The 17,749-nt window shown below is 39.0% G+C and overlaps 1 protein-coding gene across 4 annotated transcripts in view; it reads left to right on the forward strand.

Annotated features, from left to right (window-relative positions):
* The window catches only part of SLC12A1 (solute carrier family 12 member 1), an 85,472-nt gene that overhangs the window by 40,763 nt on the left and 26,960 nt on the right, over window positions 1-17,749 (forward strand). For all 4 annotated transcript variants that reach the window (XM_036300662.1, XM_036300682.1, XM_036300657.1 and 1 more), the window contains 5 exons: window positions 1,628-1,783; window positions 4,739-4,838; window positions 5,580-5,691; window positions 12,217-12,357; window positions 14,823-14,929. In XM_036300662.1, coding sequence (XP_036156555.1) covers window positions 1,628-1,783; window positions 4,739-4,838; window positions 5,580-5,691; window positions 12,217-12,357; window positions 14,823-14,929 — 616 coding nt within the window. The remainder of the gene's footprint in view (window positions 1-1,627; window positions 1,784-4,738; window positions 4,839-5,579; window positions 5,692-12,216; window positions 12,358-14,822; window positions 14,930-17,749) is intronic.

Below are 17,749 nucleotides of genomic sequence, written 5' to 3' on the forward strand. Positions count from 1 at the left end.
GGTACAGCCATCTTGTGACTGTGGGCGCTGCCATCTTTGAGGGGATGGCAGTCAATTAGCATATTCCCTCCTTATTGGCTGTGGGCACCGCCATCCTTCGGACCATGTGAGGGTCAATTAGCATATTCTCTCTTTATTAGGTAGGATCATTCACATACTATATAATTCACACCCACTTAAAGTTTAAACTCAATGATTGTCGGTGTATTTATAGTTATATAATCACCAACAAAGTCAACTTTAGAACATTTTCATGAGGCCATGAGGACTTTTATCAGGGACATAAACACATTTCCACTGTTTTGGGGCCTGCCACAATTGAACTTATTTTGGAAAAGCTGCTGCCAATAAGACAAAAGGTAGATGGAAGGGGAGCCTTCATCCACCCAAGGCCACTAGGCTCCGGAAATCACTGAGGACTTTTTGTGCCTGTTGTGTTGTCTTCTTTTAAGCAGAGAACAGAAAGTTCTAGTCAGAGAATACAGCAAATCATAGAAATGTGTGCCTCCATGTCATGTTATGTTCGTTTTTAAAGTAGTAGAGGTTGACGGGAAAGATTGAAAAGGAAAAAAAGGAAAGAGGAAGAGAGGAAAAGAGAGAAAAAATAGGAAATCCCATAGAGGGGGACACATAGATACAAAGACCCAGAAATTGAGACTCTCCCCACCTCTCTCTTTCTCTCTCCAAGCCTCTCTCTCTATTTCATATACATGCACACACAGGCATGCACACACACGCACGCACGCACACACAGCCAGATTGTAAAATAAGGCCATTCCCAGTGATGTTCTCAAAGTGCTGCATCCATCTGGTGGCCGTTTAGGAAACTGCTGGAGAAGACGGAAAGCTCTGTTGTGTTTTGGCCTCTCCGAATTTAAAATGCACTTCATCCAGAGACCAAATGTACCCTTCAAATCAGAGCTTCCCCATCCTGACCATACTGTCTCCCCGCTTCTTTAATTTCAGGGAACTAATAGTAAAATGTGGGAACCCCCCTTGCATATATGAAGCTTGAGAAGTATTTTCATTGCAAATGCAAAACATATTAATGCATCAGGTTTAAGAAGACATTGAAGACAAATGTCACCCTCTCTTCCCATTAATTATTATTTCTGAAAGAGCAAGCATGCTCCCCTCAGGGTAAAGGAAGAGCTGGCAGGAAATGAATGGATTTACTTGATGACTGCTCTGCTTTCTGCAGGGGAAAGTAAGCCCATTGTCTTATCCTTCTCTTTCTTGGCCCACCAAGGAATTCCTCCACCCTCCCCACAAAACCCACTTCTCCATCCCTCCTGCCTGCGTTGAACTCCTGCCAGCATAGATAGGAGATGCTCAAGGTCTTGTAGTTTGGGAAGACAATCAGGAGACATGCAGGGAGTCAGGAGGGGCCACGAAGGACACATTTTTCTGTATTTCACAGCATCCTTATTTGGTGTAATTACACCTCCATAGGCCAGGGATCCAAGATCATAGAAAACTAATAGCAGAGTTGGAAACTTGTTTCCACTAATTCTTGTTTTTATGCTGGGAAGAAACATGTTACTTGCATTCTGATCACATGCATTGGCATGATGGTGATCATGTAGAAGATTTTCTTGTGCACATAGATTTGTTTTTTTACTTTCAGGATGGAGACCTGCATATGGGATTTACAACATGTGGGTATCTCTTTTTGGAGCTGTTTTGTGCTGTGCGGTCATGTTTGTCATCAACTGGTGGGCAGCTGTTATCACCTACATCATTGAGTTCTTCCTCTATATCTATGTGACCTATAAGAAGCCAGGTAAGATAAGAAGGTCTGTATAGGAGGGCGTTTACAATGCAGCCTCTAACTACCCATTTACTCAACAACCAGATAGTGAGCAGCTCCTGTGTACTTAGGTGTGCCATGTGTATGGTGGCTACTAATAATATAATGTAATATAACAATAGCTAACTTTGTTGAGCACCTATTACATATCATGAGCTCACAATAATGCTGTATGTTAAGTATTATTATGCCCATTTTACAGATGAAGAAACGGGGGTTCAAAGAGTAGACCACTCGCCAAGGTAATGGTCAGTATCTGATGGAGCTGACATGTTAACTACAGTGTGTATGACACCAAACCCCACAAGCTTCTCATTACATCACCTTCTAATGTCCTAATGAATGAGATATAGTCCCTGTCCTCAAGGAGTTCACAATCCACACATAAGCAATGAACTATGTAATATAATAAATTACTCTAAGTAGGTAAACTGAAAGTGACATGAACAAATTGCTGAGAAAAGGAGAGAATTGGATAGACTGCAAATGGGAGAGGCTGGAGACCACAGAGTCAGGTACTGAGATTCAGTCTCAGGGATCCGTGCCACCCCCACAATCCCCTTACCTTTACTCCACAAGTAAAGCAGAGAAGGTAGCAACTACTTTGGAGGGACTTGTTTGTTGCTTATTCTTATTACTTCATGTGTTTTTATCAGGTATAATTAACATATGATAAAACTCACCCCTTTTATTTCTTTTTCGGGGGTTCGAGTAAGTCCACCTTTATTGAAGTTATATAGAAATGTGGGTTTAGTGGTTTCTTTCCTTTTCAATCAATCTGAGATATAAAAATCTTGATAATCTAGCAAGATAATCAGAGTGCCCTTGATGAGTTAGGTTAATGCTGATGTGCCTTTTACCATTTGATATCTAATTGAAGAGAATGTTTTGAAATGATAGCATTCATTATAAACTGGATGGTGGAGTCTTTCTCTCACAGTTTCCTACTTTGGGTTAAGTATTTTGTAATTGGGATCCCAATGAACTTGAGTGATGCTTGCTTCAACTCAGCCCCTTTACATGTACAGTCTATATTTTTTGACAAACTTACAGTCTTGTAACCACCACCACAATCAAGACAGAGGGCATTGCCATCATCACTATAAGTTTCTTGACACTCCTATGTAGTCAATCTTCCCGACAACCTAACCCCTGGCAACCACTGCTGTCCTAAGAAGGACATTGCCTTTTCCAGAATATGATATGAAATCTATTTTTTGTAGCCTTTGTGCATGTTTTCTTTCACTTGACATAATGCTCTTAGATTCATCCATGTTATTGTGTGTATAAGTAATTGTTCCTTTTGTTTCTGAGTAATATTGCATTGTGTGAATATGTCTCAAAATTTTTTTTAAATGTGTTCACCAGTTGATGGACATTGGGTTGTTTTCAGCTTGGGGTGACTCTATATAAAGCTTCTATAAACACAGGATTTTATGTGAACCTATGTTTTCATTCCTCTAAGGTGAGATTTCTGATTATATAATAACTGTAGATGTAACTTTCTAAGAAACTGCCAAAGTGTTTTCCACAGTAGTAGTATCATTTTCCAATCCTTCCAGCAATGAATGAATATACTACTTGCGCCACATCCTTGTCAGCACTTAGTATTGTCAGTTGATTTAAAAAGATAATAACATTCTAATAGATGTGAAGTACTATCTCACTGTGGCTTGGCTTGCATTTTCCCAATGACTAATAATGTTGAACACCTTATTTGCCACTCATATATCTTCTTTAGTTGAGTGTCTCTTTAATTCCTTTGCCCATTTTTGGAACTGTTTTCTTATTATTCAGTTGTAAAAATTCTTTATAAATTCTGGGTGCAAATCTTTTATGGTATATGTTTTGCAAATATTACCTATAGGTTTATGACTTGTATTTTTTATTTTTCTTATAGTTTGTTTTGAAGAGCAGTTTTAATTTTTATAAAGTTTAATTTATCATTTTTTTCTTTTATAGTTTAGCTTTTTGCTTCTAACCAAGATATTCTTCCCTAATCCATTGTCACAAACTTCTTCAAGAAATTTTAATGCTTTAAATTTTGAACTTATGTTTGTTACCCATTTTTAGTTAATGTTTGTATATAATGTGAGATATACTTCAAAGTTCATTTTTTACACATATTCAATTGACTAGTAGGGTTTTTATAAATAAAAATTAACTTAAGGTGTGTTAAAGCCTGGTGCATAGTCAACACTTAATCAATTTTAATCTTCTTTATCAGGAGATAACAATCCCCCACCATTTCCGTGACTCTTCAAAGCAAGACTGGGGAGATGGCTCTGCCTGCCATCTGGAGTGAACCTGTACATCCCATCAGGGACTTTCTCTTATAAAAATTAGAGAATCCATCTAATAGTTAATTTGTTCAAGAAAAAAGCAAAGTATGGCAGTGTTTACCTCCATTATTATGAAGATTAGGTCCTAAAAGATCAAATTAAAATCTTAATAATGATTGACCCTCTTCATGGACACCCAGAAGTAAGAATTACTGAGCTATTTAGTTTTACGATTTCAAATATAAAGATTGCTACACGCTATCTGTGTATACAAATGCCTCTTTGTATTCAGCTTAAGAACTTGTGAAGGACCCTTGAGTTTATTCAGAGGCCAGTCACTTTCCCAAGTCTATTGTCTGCAGTGTGGTTATCACCCAGCCTCACCACACAGCACAATTTCAAGGATGTAAGCTTTCAGATCTGATCTTTAGCTGGAAAGAGAGGTCTTACTTTGAAGAATTCACAAAATACTCAGAGAAGAACAATGCTCTTTCTAATGTTCTCTAACAATGTTCTCTAATTTGTGCTCTCGGCACTGCTGACACAGCCAGGGAAAATCGTAAGAGGGAATCGCTTATAAAAATTATTCACCGTAGACAGAGGGAAGGTCAATACTTTTTGTGCCATATTCCTCTTTCGTCCGCAGATGTGAACTGGGGCTCCTCCACACAGGCTCTTTCCTATGTCAGTGCTTTGGACAACGCTCTGGAATTAACCACAGTGGAAGATCATGTGAAAAATTTCAGGTAAAATTGGCTTCTCAAGTATCTTGGTGTTGTTCCACATTAGAAGTGGCCTTTCTTTATGGGGGACAAATGCACTAGAGTAGTCACATGCTATGGGTACAATCTAAGTCTAGGCAGTCATACAAACTACCACATTTTCATGACAGCACCTTCTGTAAACAAGTGCTGCTTCTCTTCCACTCTGAGCTACGCCCACTCCCAACTAGAAACCCTCATAGTGCCGAGGGCCACCTACCGTGCATGGGGATACAGAGGTGACCTAAATGAGGTGATTTTATAGCGATGTCCCCGATGTCTCCATTCAACTTAATGCTGTGTGGCTTACTGAATTCTCTTAGAAGTAACACTTTAAGCTCTTTATTAGGTATATCTTATTTTTAATGGAACCTGGAAACCTAAGTTCTGCAAGGAGGATGAAGGAAAGTACTGGGTGGGAAAGGACAGGCTGTGTTGGGATTTGGAATAGGATAGTGTCCAGAGGAAAGAAGATAAGGGGAATCCAAGACCACCTTTCCTTACTTTACATTTTAGTGCTCACTAACTAAACTAAGAATATAGAGAGGGCAAGATGGGCAGGCAGGATGACGCAAGACTTCTGGTGAGAAATCCAAGAAATACATAGGGGAGAGTTGGTTCCATTTTGCCAAGCCTTCTGCACCTGCCATTTCCACCGGGGTGGTTCTGAGCTCATAGGCTTCTTGCACCGGTCAGTTCTCACATCTTCTTTTTTTCCACTTCTAGGCCCCAGTGCATTGTCCTAACAGGGGGACCCATGACAAGACCCGCTCTCTTAGACATAACTCACGCCTTCACCAAGAACAGTGGCCTTTGCATCTGCTGTGAAGTCTTTGTGGTAAGAGCCACTTCATCCCAGAAAAGTGCTGCTCCTTTCCTGCTCACCTTGTGTTATTTTAGGTCAGCTGAACGGGTACATGCAGTGACAGGAGAATGGCAAGGCAGCTTGGACAAGAGCCCTTTTCCTTGGTTCATAGAGCAAAGACCGTGATCCTGAATTTAAATGAGTGGATAAAATGTCTTTCTGATTTCATAGGAGACCAACTAAAAGTGATAAATATTCCAAATGATGTCCTTGAGTCAAGAAAAAGAAAGCTGGCCCAGAAATAAATAAAGAAAGTGAAGGCATTTGGGGTCTTAACTGTCCACAGAAACATAAAAGGATGAAATGAGCCAGAGGATGCTATTAACAGATCAACTGAGGAGGAGAGAACCAGACATCATGGCCTTAACTGAGAGCACAGAGAATTTAGATTAGATATTTAGATAAACTTGATAATTCTATACATATCTAGGAAACTAAGCCAAGTTTTCCATGTCTTAGATAGACATCGCTCATAGCTGAACTAATCCCTTTTTTGTTCAGGAAGTATGTGGTAGACTAAAGATAACTTATTGGTGGGTTTCCCAAAAAGTATCGAAGTAAACACTAAAAATTTAACCATAATTATTGACTGATAACCAATCTCTAAAGTGAAGAGAAAGCATTAAAATTACAACAAAATAATAAATCTAAGTCCTTCAGACCAGTCTATCTCTACTTGTATTCCCATAACCCTCTCTCTCTCTCTCTCTCTCTCTCTCTCTCTCTCTCTCTCTCTCTCTCTCTCACACACACACACACACACACACACACATACATATACATGCACACACACATACCATTCAAAATTCGTAGCTACTTCAGTGTATTTTTAGAATAGTTACCAATTCTTCAAAGCATTTTCCTACAGTTTTTATTTGATCTACATAACAGCCCAGTGGGGCAGAAAGGAAAAGAAGCCTTTGCTGATGAGAAAAGTGAGATTCGGGAAAATTAAGTTAATACACAGGGTCAAATGACAAGGAAGGGCCAGGGCCAGGATGTCAGTCTAGGCCAACCAGCTGTGCTCTGTGTTACATCATGAGGAGAAAGCTTTAGCAGACTTGTATCCTCAGAGTGTTATTAGAATCAGGTACCACTACCTAAACACCCAATGCCTGCCAGTGAATAATAAGGCCACCAGGAAGCTGTTAACCCTGGGGCCAGTCATCTGTGCCATCATACAGGGGTTAATTTGTCACATGCCATCATGACCAGCACTTAGCATCTTTTTACACTTGGTAATACTCTAACTGCTGTATGAAGCTGGTTGGTCATATTATCTTTCCTCTTGGTGCTTATATGATAGAAACTCAAATAATATAACTCAATGCAATTATCCAGTGGGGGTTGAAAAGGATCCTACTGAATACATAAGATTGACAGGTTAAGTAATGACCAACTGTGACTCCAGAGAATTTAAAAAAATCTTATCAAGCACCCTTTTCTCATATTATCAACTTTGGTGCCCTGGATGAGTGGATTTCATTTCGGCCAATATAATACAGGAGTGGGTTTTGATGGAATAAGCAGTTTGGGGTGTTTTTCTTCTCTAGCAATTTAGAGCAAACTTAGTTTAGCAGGCAATAAGATATCTTCAGGGCAGGAGAAATGAACTGGGAGTATAAACAGTCATATATTGGCAAGGGAGAAAAGGTCTTTTTATAGAGACAAAAGCTATTGCTTTTAATTAACCCTCTGCTGCTTTGACTATAATAAAAGAATGTGATACTGGGTGTCATTTCTAGTGAAGTAGATACCTAAGTCTGTGCTTTCAACAGCCCTGGTTGTTTGACATGCATAGTGGACCACATTACACGTCACTGTGCTGGTCTCCCTGAGTCTTGCTCCCAGGTGCTGAGGTTCTCTTGGGGACAGAAAATAGTTACTGCTGCAGTTAATGACTTTCCAGTTAGTTACTTTCTGTGAGCTCCTGGGGATGTGGGATGCTGTCAGCATTTTTTAAACGTTTTTCAATGTTTTCTATATTCAGTCGTCAATCATCTTTGGAAGAAAAAAAAAAGTAGAAGGGGATGTGGAGAAAGTCGCCATCAGAAAAATTTTCCTAAAGCACAGTGGTTGGTGGTTAGACCAACCTTGTGGGGAAGGTTAAATAGTTACAGTGATGTTCAGGGATGATAATTTAATTTTTAATGCTAGGAAGCTAGTGCTCATGGGCTTTTGAGACACACGGTCAAGGTCTGAATCACTGTTTTGCCATCTATTAGCTGAGAGTCCCATGGGCACATAATTTAGTCTCCCTGTGCCTCAGCTTTCTGAGGGTTGTTGAGAGAATTCTGTAAGATTAGCTTTCTAGCGCTCAGCTCGGTGTCTGTCAGATAATAAACGCCCGGTTAATCTGGGTTTTTATTGCTGATAGTGTTGTTATCACGATTTTTGCTAATTACCATGGCTGCCATTTTCATTTCAAAAACGTATCCCCTTCAGCAGAAGCCTAAAGCACTCTCTCTTAAGCAAACCAAGTCCAGGCACTGGATCTTGAACTTTTGGAGTATCCAACAGCTTGATCAGGATGGCACAGTGAGAACTGTACTCCCACTGCACTAATGGCAGGACAGCAGGCTCTGTGTCTGTCCCTCTGGTGGCTTTTAGCTACTTGAAGTGCAATTATACTACAAGGAAGAAGCAAGGCTCAGAGCTCACTGATGTTTTGATGCTGGTGGGTAGATGGAAAGCATGTGCCCACAGCTGCTATGTCCTACAACCGAGGCATTTTTAAAGGGCTACACGTCATAGCCCTCAAAGCTGCTGAAGTTGATATGAAGATGATGATTATTACACCACAGCCCACAGGATAGCCTTCCAACTATCCGACTAACTCTTACACTCTCCCCTCAGAGCCTCTTCCTTCTCCCGTGACCTTTTCCTACTCAGCCTAAAGATTTCATATGAGGGACCCGTCATCAAGACAAATTTGGGGATCCTTTTTAAGGACTCCAGCTTGATAATTTAAAGTCATGTCTATTTTTCTCCTCTCAATTATCACATAATAAATCAGTGACATACTTATATCCCAAAAGGCTTTATATTCTACCTCTCTTAATAAACAGCTGCTAACTTTTTTTGTCATAGATGCTTCCATTTACATTTTAAATGAAATAAACCATCACAGATCAAGCTAAAGTCCCCTTTATAACCAATTAGCCCCATGACTCGCCTCCCTCTCCAGAGGAAACGCTACCCAGATTTTATTGGTATTCTTCTAGTCACTTCACACCTGTGTACCAAGATGTAAATTTAATTTGGTTAATTTTTCTCTCTCTAATATTCTTTAAACCTTGAACATCCTGTCCTTCGCTCTCATTGTAAAAGAAGGCAGTTCAAGCATAGATAACCCAGAGAAAATTCTCATTCTTTCCCTGTCTGCAACATTTTCTTAATCTCAGCTTTCCTATCTACTAAGAAGAAAATGCATTCACTTTTTAGGTGCATCTATTTTCCTTAAGGCAGTGAGTTTCTCTCATGGTGTTAATAAAATAATGACATGACCAAATACAGGAAGAAGGAAAGGACCTAGGGATGGGCTCTAGGAAGTATGTTGAGATAAAATGTGGATAAATCAGAAAAGGAAAAATTCTTTTTCCCACTGGTCCAACCAGAGTGGCAAAAAAAGCATAAGCAGAGCAATAGGACCCTCAATGTTTTGAAAAATAAAAGTTGGAAAGGACACTGCACTTGGACCAAATTCCTCTATTTAATCCTAAGGATATTGGAATTCCTTTGTAAATTCTTTTCCATAATATTCATTTATTTGAAGTAGTATCACATCAACTTCTCCAGACTAAATAATTATAATTTCTTTATCCTTCTCTCAATAAATGTCAGTTATAATATATTCAAGATGTTTAGGGCTTCTTTGTTCAAATTCCGAATTAATTTATATACTCATATTTTGGATCCTAACTGAGCTAATCTCTGTAATATTTTAATAGGGTGGTAAAATTCATTTTTTGTGACTATGACATATTTGAATCTTGAATAATTATTTCCCTCTGTGTTAGTTTACTCTTTCCTGACTACATTTGTATTGCAGCCCTGTCTCTAATACATTAATAAGTATGCTAAAAGGATATTATAATTTTTTTTAGCCAAGAGAGATTCTGCATGAAATATTTTTATGACTTCTCAGTATGGCAAATTTAGGCATTAAAGTAAATCTCTCTGTCACAGTTAATGTTTAATCTGGATTTCTGTATTACAAATAGACATGTTACACTGTATTTATTTAAAATAAATGTCAGTTTCCTCAGGGTTTCAAAGTCACTTGGTGCAACTCAATATATTGATAGTCTGATACCTTTCTTTGCTGTTGGTTTTTCTTCTATTTCATAGCTGTTATCATTGCATTTACTTGAATAAAATATTCCTTCTGAAGTTGATAAGGTCTAGAATGCCCCTGAAGGACTAGTGGTTCAGAATGCATTAAGCTAGAACCCTGAGGAAAATCTGACCCATAATGACATTTTTCCTTAGGCTAAGTCTTCTGGTTTATTAACTACCCTTCCTATATCTTTACCTTCTCCATCTTCATGGAGGGTTCTTGCTCTTTTAAATGTAATGTAAGTCATCCAAACTGTTTTGAAACGTTGTCACATGTACTAGAAAATATTCTGGTAGAAATAAGTACCTGAAGAATCTGATCCAATGTAAACAGAACCTTGAAGTGGAAGGGACCCCAGAGATCATCTAGTGTTGTGTAAGACAAAGTTAATACAGGCCACAAATGTAATTTAAAAATTTTAGTAGCCAATTAAAAAAGTCAAAAAGCCAGGTTAATAATACGTTTTATTTAATGTAATGTATTCAGAATATTAAATGCCATCGATATAAAATTATAAATGAGATATTGTGCTTTATTTTTCATACTAAGGCTTCCAAAGTCAGTTATGTATTTTACATTTCTAGCACAACTCCATGTTGACCAGCCACATTTCAAATGCTCAATAGTAACATATGATAAGAGCTATCACGGTGGGCAGTGATAAGCTAGACAATTCCCTTATTCCTTGAAATGTATAACCCACATCAAAGGAGGACAAGTGGCATACCCGCGGTTTCAGCTAGTCAGTGCCCGGGCCAGACCTAAACCCGACACTGGTTCCCAGTTCAGCCCTCTCCCATCTCTGCTGTAGAATTAGGTTGGGAGCTTCAATGAGATTGTGAGCACTCAGTTAAGATAATAAAAATCAACTTTGGACAGGCACCTGCTATACTCCAGACATTATAATAGGGACTTTATCATGACTACTTAGAACAACCTTGCAAAAGGACAGAGATTGTTATTCCTGTTTTCAGAATACTATTTAAAAGCTCAGAGATTATCAATTACCTCCAAAGTGGCCACACTTAGATTTGAAAACCATTCTGTCTTGGCCAAAAAGCCTGGTGTCTTTTCAGTGCATTGAAGCCCTTTCTCTCCAACCTTAGACCCTCTAAGAGTGCGATTCCAAGTGTGGTCTGAGGACCAGCAGCATTCATGTCCCCGGGAGTTGTTAGAAATGTAGAATTCCGAGTCCTACTCCGGACCGATACACTGCATTTTATCAAGATTCCAGGTGTATTGTAAGAAATCTAAGACAAGTCAACAAAATCCAAATCTCTCTGTGAATTGAAATAGTTTCCCAAGAAAATAATAGATTTGTACCCTGTCAGCACATGGCAGATACTCAGAAATAACCTTTTGGATTGATTTGAAATAATGCAAGGAAAAGCTAGGTTGGACCTTTAAGGTAGGAGGAACAAGAATAAAATTTTTAGTTAAAAATGAGTTTCTGGAACTCAAATCTGGAAATTACAAAATACTTCATCTACTATGACAACACCTGCCCTCTTCTCGATTAATCTCTTGTATTCTTCCTAGGCCGTAGGTATGTGAGCTTTTGTTTCCACCAGATTCCTTGAGGGGGTGGGAAATGTTGATTTAACTGAGTGGGAGTATGTTAACATTACCAGGGGAAATGTGCAGCAGTATCCTTATCACAAAAAGCAACCGATGGGCCTAGAAGAATTGTCAAGTCGTGGTAGTCCACAGCAGGATTTGCAAGTCATCATGCTCTGGTTCCCAAGAGCGCCGTCCATTTCTCGCCATTGGGCTCCGGCTCTGATTGGTGTTCTTAAAAGAGGCTCTCGCTATTGAGTCAAAGGTAGATTGTGTATTTATTCTGAACTTCTGCCATCACATGTTTCGTATTTTCCTCATGTGCCATGATGCCCTGAGCTGTTTCTGTCATTCAGCAGGAGGCAGTTAACTAAGCAGGTATTAACACATCTGACGTTCTGGGTAGAAAGTGAAGAATGGGAGCTGCACAGTTCCTCTCCAAAAGGCTGAGTCTGCGTGAACCCCCTGTACTGAGGTGTTTTCCCTCTTTCCCATTTTTTAACTCAATGGGGCATCACCAGCTATGTTTGCCTTTCAGAAAACAACAGCAGTGCGACGTGTAATAGCCGAGCTTCTAACCAATATTTCATTGTGTCATACAGGGACCGCGCAAGCTGTGTGTTAAAGAGATGAACAGTGGCATGGCGAAAAAGCAGGCCTGGCTAATAAAGAACAAAATCAAAGCGTTTTATGCTGCAGTGGCTGCAGATTGTTTCAGGGATGGTGTCCGAAGTCTCCTTCAGGTAAGGCTAGCATTGAAAGAGTGTGTACAGAGGCAAAGGACAAAGCACTCCACGCTGATGAAGCTCCCAGAGCAAATGGACTGACATGGGCAGTGTAACGTCAGAGATCAGTGCAGATGGATAAGGATTACATTTTGAATTCCTGGAGATAGGAAAAGCAGAAACAAAAGCGGAGAGGTTCTATTACAATCAACTATGACTCATACACTGGAAATGGGAAATGAGGTTGCCTTTGGCCAACAGCATACATTCTGTCCCCATATTTATTGAAATTCAAATTTGTTCTGATGGTTGACGACACTCAGGATCCTATTAAAACTTCAAACTATTTTTTGCATCTAGCAATGCTCAAGTGAAACATTCTTTTCCTTTTTTCTTTTGCAAATGGTATGAGGGCAGCTGCTAGGCTAAATAAATGCCTGGTGTCAGGATGTAAAATCTCTCTATCCTTTTAAATTATTTCCAGAATGTTGACTAAAATATAGTAATTTCTGTGGTTCAACACTAAAGCCTACAGGTCTCCCATCTTTTCTCACTCATTATATCTTTTTTCCTCCCCTTCAATAATAAGTACATAAATTCTTCCCCTTGTTCTGAACTTCATAATTAGGAGTGCCAGTTTCCTTAAAATAATCCAAGAGACTTTGGCTTTTTAATCATTCTGGCATTAACATAGTTGAATAGCCCTGATTCTACACTTACCGAATGAATCATTTAGCTTTCAGAGTGGCCACACACAGGAGGGTCAGCATTCCAAACAGCATCCAGATAACTCTGATGCTGGTACAAGCAGAAAAGAAAAAATATGGCTCACATTGTAATATTTGGAGATTAAGAGTCTTCGATGTATTCTTGTCTCTAACATCCTTGACAAGCACTTGTGCAGTGGCTGCACAGGCAGAGAGCCCATTTCTGAAAGACCTATTACCCCAATGAGCCTCTTTTCATCTGCTAACCCATGAAAATAGAGGTCATTGCAAGATGCTGATTTTTCCTTCAGCCTCAAGCTACTTTTCAGTAGCTCTTTGATTAAATATGTTGGGAAGGTTACACATTTAATGTAAAATTATCATAAAAATTGGAAAAGTAATAAAAATTTTCACTGGAAATAAGACAACAAACATAATAAGAACAGGGAGAGAAAAGACATAGGCATGAAAAACAACTCATATATGAATCCAGAAGGAAAAAAGGCAGTGTATAAAGCTTGTTCTCATGAGTTTCTTCAAAGAAAAGTGGAGTCCAGAGAGGTCATGACAAAGGGCAGGACAATGTGGTAACAAAGGGAGGCACTGACAATGATACCATATTAGATAAAGCCTTCTATGCATCTAAGAAATTATGGTATGAATGACCACATCCCCAAACTGTAGTCATGGGAAAGACTACACCCATACTGCCATATATCTGCCCTGGGCCAAATGAGCTATTCTGTTACCTGTACATTTCTAAGAACAATATACAAATGTGGTGGAAGCAAAGCTTATTTTAGGAACCCTCCATCAATGCTTATCTTCTTCTACTTGCTACTGTCCTCTTTAAAATTTCCTGTTCTGGTCATTTGTTTCACTATTTTCATGATTCAGAATGCCCTTCCTTCACTCTTACTTGTCAACATCTCACCAACTTGCAAGATCTAGGACAAATACCACCTCTTCCATGAAGCCACCCATGAATCCTCAACTGGAATTCAGGGTTTCTTTCTTTATGCTTCCATATGAGATCCTAGTGCATTTGCACTTGAACTAAAATTATTTGTGAATATCTTGTTTCTTCCACTTTATTCTAAGCTCCTTAAGGCCAAAGAATATGTTTCACTACCATGCCACAGCACCTAACATAGTACTTTGCGATTAATAGGTGCTCAGTAATATTGCTGGATTAAATTTAATTAACTGAAAGTCATATCCTGTCATCTAATGGGGGGAATGAAACTTCTGATATGGAAGATGGCTATTAATGATACTGTCATATAAAAGAATTGGGTTCTGGAAACACAGCTCATTTACTCTTCAATAAATAGTGTAGGTAGAAGTTTCAGTGATTTTGTATATAAGAATTTTCCAAACATGGATTTTATTGCTAATGACATTATGGATATAACAGGTGGAAATTAGCTTTGAACCACTAAGTTACAGCATGCATGCCAACAGTTAAGCCAACCCTCACTTGATTTTAAATTATTGAACCATTTTAATGAGTGTGTCAGAAGAAATGCAAATGACTGCTAATTTAGAAAAGCTACATTTCTGTCATCTAAAATCCATTTATGGCTGAGATGATTTAGAACTAATCTTTCTATTTTATGCTTGGGTATGGGCATGAAGGACATGCACTGAAATGTAATCTAATCTTCCGAATCATCAGAACATTACTTCAGTGCTCTTCCGGACCTTATTTTTCATTTGCAGTGGTGGTTTCCTGGTACAGTAAGGATTGCCCATGTGTTTATCTCCTCTGTTTAGGCCTCGGGCTTAGGAAGAATGAAACCAAACACTCTGGTGATTGGATATAAAAGAAACTGGAGGAAAGCTCAGTTAACAGAGATTGAAAACTACGTGGGAATCATACAGTAAGTGATGCTTTCAAGATGTGTTGCTTATAAAGCACTAACCAGGGCAGTACATGACACTGTTATACTAGATTCAATTGCCTGAGAAGAGGACATTCCCCTGGTACTCTGAATTCTTTACCAAACCGAAAACACTGCCAATAATAGAACTCGAGGGAATCATAGTATCAGAGGAAACAGGATGGGGGGAATTCGGTGTCAAAGAAAAAAGTCAATATTAAGAGTTACAACCTTAAAACCTATTCATGAGATTAAAAACAAAGGACAGGTGGTTACTAAAGGAATTTTTCTTTCAAAAAAACTGGAATCTTGGACTAGCTGGTGTGCCCAATCAGTCATTATCTTCTTCTGAGCCTTGGGGAACGTAGTCACTAGCCCAAAGCCTCATTGTTGATATGATGGTGCCATATGCCAGTTGCCTCTGCCATGTAACAGTGTTGGTTAGTGCACAGAGAGTGAATTTTCAATGGTATGTGACATCTGATCCTTAAATATTGGGAGAGTCTTGGGATAAAGGTAATAATGATAGTCACTAAAGGATGAGTGGGAACCAGGCTAATGCCCTTAACATGAGCTACCCCATTTAATTCTCACAAGAAGACTTTGAAGTAAGCACTACTATCATTCCCATTTTATAAGTAGAGACATAGACACTAAAACTTAAAACATGCAGGGTTGTGTAAGTGACAGAACTGGAATCTCAACCCAGGGTCGTCAGAATTCAAAGTTTAAGCTCCTGACCACAGGTTATGCTGCCTCAAGAAGTACTTACACAGCTGAAGTGTTGCATGGCTTGCTTCTTGCATAAGAGAGGACAGAAGCTACACTTAAGAAGAGGCACAAAGCATCCTCAGTGACCTTTCTAGAAAATTGATCCTTTCTTCCAGGCTTGAACATACTTAGCCAGATTCATCTCAAGGGAGGCAGTGTTAGCTCTGGTCAGCAGCCATCTTTGTGTCAACGGCCCTGAAAATGGAAGATTTCCCCCGCCCAGGCCTGGCTTTGCTCTGACTTCATAGCACAGGGTGGAGATGCCCTGAGATGTCTGAACAGTCCATAATAAACCCTCACCCATTAAAACAAGCTTATACTCAGTACTTCTCGTACCAGGCTATGTCCTCTGGCTCCTGCTATAACGAGCACCACGTTTGTCGTCATTTGGGGGAGATTTAGGCAACATAACAAAAGCATTCTAATATTAGTTCCACTAAAAAGAAGCATAAGGAAATAATTTTTACCTTCTGAAATTATATGCATTACTGACCAAACAGAAATTCACTTAGCCTTCCTCCTATAGGAAACCCATGCATTAAATGCATTCTCCTGAACTGTGTTCCGCAAACATACAAAGTCCGATGCCACATGCTGCCATCTGCCTCCTGCTGGGGCACTAGAATTTTGCCAGGCTCAGCAAACAGCATCCTGATAGGTTTAGAATCACAGTCAGTTGCTGGCCTGACATTCTTGGAAATGGGTTTAGATATACTTTCTGTTATCCAGACGTTTCAGTACAATTTCATCTTTACCTTTCGGGGGAAAAAGGAATGTCAGGGCAAGAAATTTTATCTTCACTTTGGGAATGAAAAGAAATATGTAAATCTTAGTCATAGAGTCCATTATTTGATACAAAATTACCTGGAATCATATTCTAACCTCCCCACCATCCCAAACAGTTTAGAAATTCAAAAAGACCAAATAATCAAACCTAGTAATATTAAGCTGAAGAAACTTCTGACTTTTATACCAAATTAATGATTGATCTTTTGGGTAATAAAGTTCAGTGTTAAGGTGGCTCAAATTTGTATAGTATAAAATTTAGCTGGCTTGGTAAAGTTAAATGACTTTACTACCATAGCAATAGGGTCAATACAGAAGGAAGACAACCATACAACCATATTGTGTTATATTTCTCTTTCTGATTTTTAGGGCTGTTTTGTTGTGTGGCTTAAAGCGCAGTTTTATTGATATCATAAAGGTATTTTTACAATAGTTTAGTACTTTACCATTTTTCTTTGAATAAAAGATTTTAAATACCTGTAATATTCTGAAGTATGGTATAAGTTTAATTTGTACTAGGTATTGTTGGCTGCGTTAATAAATTATCTCAAATTTAGTGGCTTAACACCACACAGATTTATTAGTTTAAAGTTATGTGGGTTAATATTCTGAACACTAACTCACTGGGCTAAAATCAAGGTGTGGGCTGGGCTATATGACCTTCTGAAGGTTCTAGGAGAGAGTTTATGGCCTTGCCTTTTCTAGGGTCCAGAGGCTGCCCATTGCTCATGGCTCTCTTCCTCCATCTTCAAAGCATTTGCTGGGTCAAATCCTTCTCACATCACATTACACTAACCTCTTCAGCCTCCCAATTTCACTCCCAAGGACCTTGGTGATAGCACTGGGCCCGCCCAAATAATCCAGGATTATCTCCCCACCTCAAGGTTCTTAGCCTGATCACATCTGCAAGGTCCTTTTGCCATGAAGGGTCATACTCCACAGGCTCCAGTGACGGAAATGTGGGTGTCTTTGGGGGTCTGAAATTATTCTGCCTAACACAGAATCCAAATATTTCTGTGGAACGTATTGCCTGCTTATAATCTAGGACAATTAGAAACAAGATTTATCAGGAATTTACTTCGTGGCAGTTTTACTAGAATGGGTCTATTTTGTTAAGTAGAGATCACGTATGGTTTTGCAACCAAAAGCAAATGAGTGTTACTTAAGTGAAAAGTTGAAGCAGACAGTAGTGAAATGTGAGGGTGCTGATATAAGATCCTGATTTTAAAAGCCCTCATTTGCCACATTAAAAAATGTGGATCA

This window comes from Myotis myotis, unplaced genomic scaffold (assembly GCF_014108235.1).
Source record: "Myotis myotis isolate mMyoMyo1 unplaced genomic scaffold, mMyoMyo1.p scaffold_m19_p_1, whole genome shotgun sequence".
NCBI classification, from domain to species: Eukaryota; Metazoa; Chordata; class Mammalia; order Chiroptera; family Vespertilionidae; genus Myotis; species Myotis myotis.